Source organism: Myotis davidii, unplaced genomic scaffold (assembly GCF_000327345.1).
Source record: "Myotis davidii unplaced genomic scaffold, ASM32734v1 scaffold1379, whole genome shotgun sequence".
In the NCBI taxonomy this organism is placed as follows: domain Eukaryota; kingdom Metazoa; phylum Chordata; class Mammalia; order Chiroptera; family Vespertilionidae; genus Myotis; species Myotis davidii.
This window is the reverse complement of record NW_006290766.1, coordinates 5970-9186: the sequence shown is the minus strand read 5'-3', so window position 1 is coordinate 9186 and position 3217 is coordinate 5970. Positions and strand designations below refer to the sequence as shown.

Here is a 3217-nt window from a genome sequence, read left to right as displayed (position 1 = left end):
TTCTCTGCTCTTTTTTTTTTTTTTTTGTCAATTTGCATATTAGCCTTTTATTATGTAGTATGTCTTATGTGTGAATTAGAATTTTGGCAAAATAAAAAATATCCTCACATGAGGTTTAAACAACAACACATAATAATTAATTAAATTAAAACAAAGATACAATTTATGTTAGAATGAGATATAATAGCAAGTTCACGGAAGTCAGATTTGCATGAAATCAAAACATTCTTCTTCACTCCTGGCTCTCTGCCTCCCTGGCCAGCCTGTCTGCCCTCAAAGTCATAGCCAGTCTCTCTCTTGCCTTCTTCACTCTGAGAATCTGTCTCTGGATGTCTCCATGGGTGACCACCTTCTTGCAGAGAAGCTGTAAGCCACAGAGACCTGCTCCTGGGATCTTCTCTGCCCAATGTAACAATTGTGCTGCCCTGGGCTGGGGGCTGGTATGTAGAGACCCAGGACCAGCATGGCCCAGGCATTCACCTACACTTCCTGGTGCAGTTATCCTACATAATAAAAGGTTAATATGAAAATTGTCCCTTTGAACGAGAGTTTGACCAGGGGGTGGGGACTGCTGGCCAACCTCCTGAGTCCCCTCCCCCTAGCCAGCTTGGCCTGATTAGCCCTGATTGGGGTGGGCTGGCTGGACTCCACCTGTGCACGAATTCGTGCACTGGGCTTCTAGTTCTCATCATATTTGTCACATCGAAAGTATTTACAAGTTCTTCCTCACAGCTGCAGGCCTAGAGCCCGTGCAGTCTCCTGTAGGCACTCATCTCCTGGGGCTTCTCCAAGGTCTCCTCCTGCTGCCTGTGCCTGACCATATTGTCAGGATGGGCAGTAACCTTGGTGACTGCACTCTTGAAAATGCAGCTGGTCAGCCTCCTAGGAAGTTCCGACCTATCACTGAGTCTCCACCTGCTCATGGCTAAAACCAGTTGTCTCGTCTTCGCTAAAGTCTGGGGCATCATATTTCTCTGAAGCTTTCCCTTTGAAAACAAAATGAAATGTAAAGTTTGAGTAAAGTGGGGGAAAAAAACTCCCATTGCATTTGGACACTCTGCCCTCCTCTCTTTGGAGAAGTGTCTGCTCATCACAGTCATCTGGAAAGTTGTTGAAACTCAGTTTTGTGGACCTCAAGCCAAGTAGGACTGGGGCATGGCCAAGAATTTGCATTCTTAAGTGTTGCCAGAGGATACTGATGCTGCTAGCACAGGCACCGCACATTAACAACCAGATCCTGGGACATCAAGCTAGTATGAGTCAAGAACAGGAGAATCAAGGTCATTTCCAGACCTGTTTCAATTCCAGACCATTTCATCCACCAACTTCCTCAGAAAATGGTTCCTTGTTTCCATCTTTGTATATGTCCACTACACAGATGCTGATACCCTCTAACGGTAGGTAGAGCCTAACCCAGTGAAGCCATGCGCCTTTCAACCCCCCTGTACCCACTTTCACTTGCACACCCTAGTCCCTTCTTTACTCAGATATTCTTTGCTTCATAATAAACTAAACCCTCAGTTGTGTGGACAATGATTTATCGGACTTAAAAATGTTGGGAAAAAACACTAGCAATTTTAACAACATAAATAAAAATTACATATGTACAACTATAGTCTTCATATTTAAGTCTAACTGTCACTGCTCATCAACAGTGTTGCAGGTGATCACACTGCATCACTCGAGGTAATTGGTCCTGCCGTCTGTGGGGTAACTTTCTGCAGGAGTTTCAATGGATGCAGGCCAGTGTTCCCACTTATGATCTATTGGGTATATATTTAAAATTGCTGTAATACATATAGAAAAGTTTTCTTTGAAATTAAACCTTTATATATACTTAATTTCGATGACATAAATGTCTACGTAAATAAAAACAGGTAGGCTAATTTGTCAAATTTTTCTTTTCTTAAAAAATACGTTTTTGTGGATTTCAGAGAGAGGAAGCGAGAGGGAGAGAGAGTAGAAATGCCAACAATGAGAGAATCATTGATCAGCTGCTTCCTGTATGCTTGCTACAGGGGATCCTTGAGGCCACACCCCGGCCATCTGACCTGATGGGATTTGAACTGTGACCCTCTGGTTCATGAGTTGACATTCAACCACTTAGTCACACTGCCCAGGCTTATTTGTCAAATGTTTAACCTACACATTGGGAAAGCCTACTTTATTATACAACATACTTTCAGCTTTAACAGACACACCCCTTATCCGAATTATTCTGTTATATCCAGTTTTATTGTAACTCAGAAATACCATATTTTTACCATAGTGTCCTTTATTTCAGAAAGACATTCACTGTAAATAACCCACTTAACTCTCCAACTCCTCCCTGTTAATCTCTGCTCTTTCATATGACTTTACAGAATTGATGCTTCTTAGAAGTCAGTCCTGCTCTTACATTTGTTCTACATTCACACACACCCTTTCTGGGCCATCCCATTCATTCCTCTGTCTACAAAAACCATCAATGAACTAGATATGCACATAGAATGGGTATAATCTGCCTTCAACCCTGAGGCTTAGATATCTATCTGCCCATTCATGCATGCAATTACTGCTAGTATCAGTGACTCAACTCACAGAGACCAGATGCAATGTTCAACCAACCAGTTCCCCAAATAATTCAGCACTAAGGGTCCCCTAGTCACTTGTTGGTGCTAATATCCTGTGTAAGCCAGTGCCTTTTTGGACACCCTGTCACTCCACTAGATTAATGCATGTCTGGTACGGTGTTAGGTATAAGAAAGTGATGTGAGAAATAGTAAGACCAAGACACAGACAGAAAAAGGAGAGATGGAGGATGAGAGGTTAGGAGGGATAAAGAAAGAAAATAGCTACAAGTATTGATGACAAAGGGATTAGGGAAGAACTAACAGATTACATGACATTTGAGTACCACCCATCCACTCTTTGGAATCCATGTAAACATTCTCAACTTTTGAATAATTTTTGAGCATCTTTCATATTTCCTGTAAAATGTCATTTACGCAGAGTGGCCTTCTCTGACCCAGCAATAAAAATTAATCTGAGCCCTAACCAGTTTGGCTCAGTGGATAGAGTGTCCTTGGGGTGTGTGTAGGAGGAAACTGAAGGGTCCCAGGTTCGATTCTGGTCAAGGGCATGTACCTTGGTTGTGGGCACATCCCTAATAGGGGGTGTGCAGGAGGCAGCTGATCCGTGTTTGTCTCTCATAGATGTTTCTAACACTCTATCCCTA

At 42.5% G+C, this 3217-nt stretch overlaps 1 protein-coding gene across 1 annotated transcript in view; it reads right to left on the bottom strand.

Moving 5' to 3' along the window:
- Positions 1-232: 232 nt before the first annotated feature.
- The window catches only part of LOC107183101 (putative methyl-CpG-binding domain protein 3-like 3), a gene marked incomplete at its 5' end in the record, with an annotated part of 7657 nt that continues 4672 nt past the window's right edge, over positions 233-3217 (bottom strand). The window contains 2 exons of the mRNA XM_015563979.1: positions 233-505; positions 687-721. Coding sequence (XP_015419465.1) covers positions 233-505; positions 687-721 — 308 coding nt within the window. The remainder of the gene's footprint in view (positions 506-686; positions 722-3217) is intronic.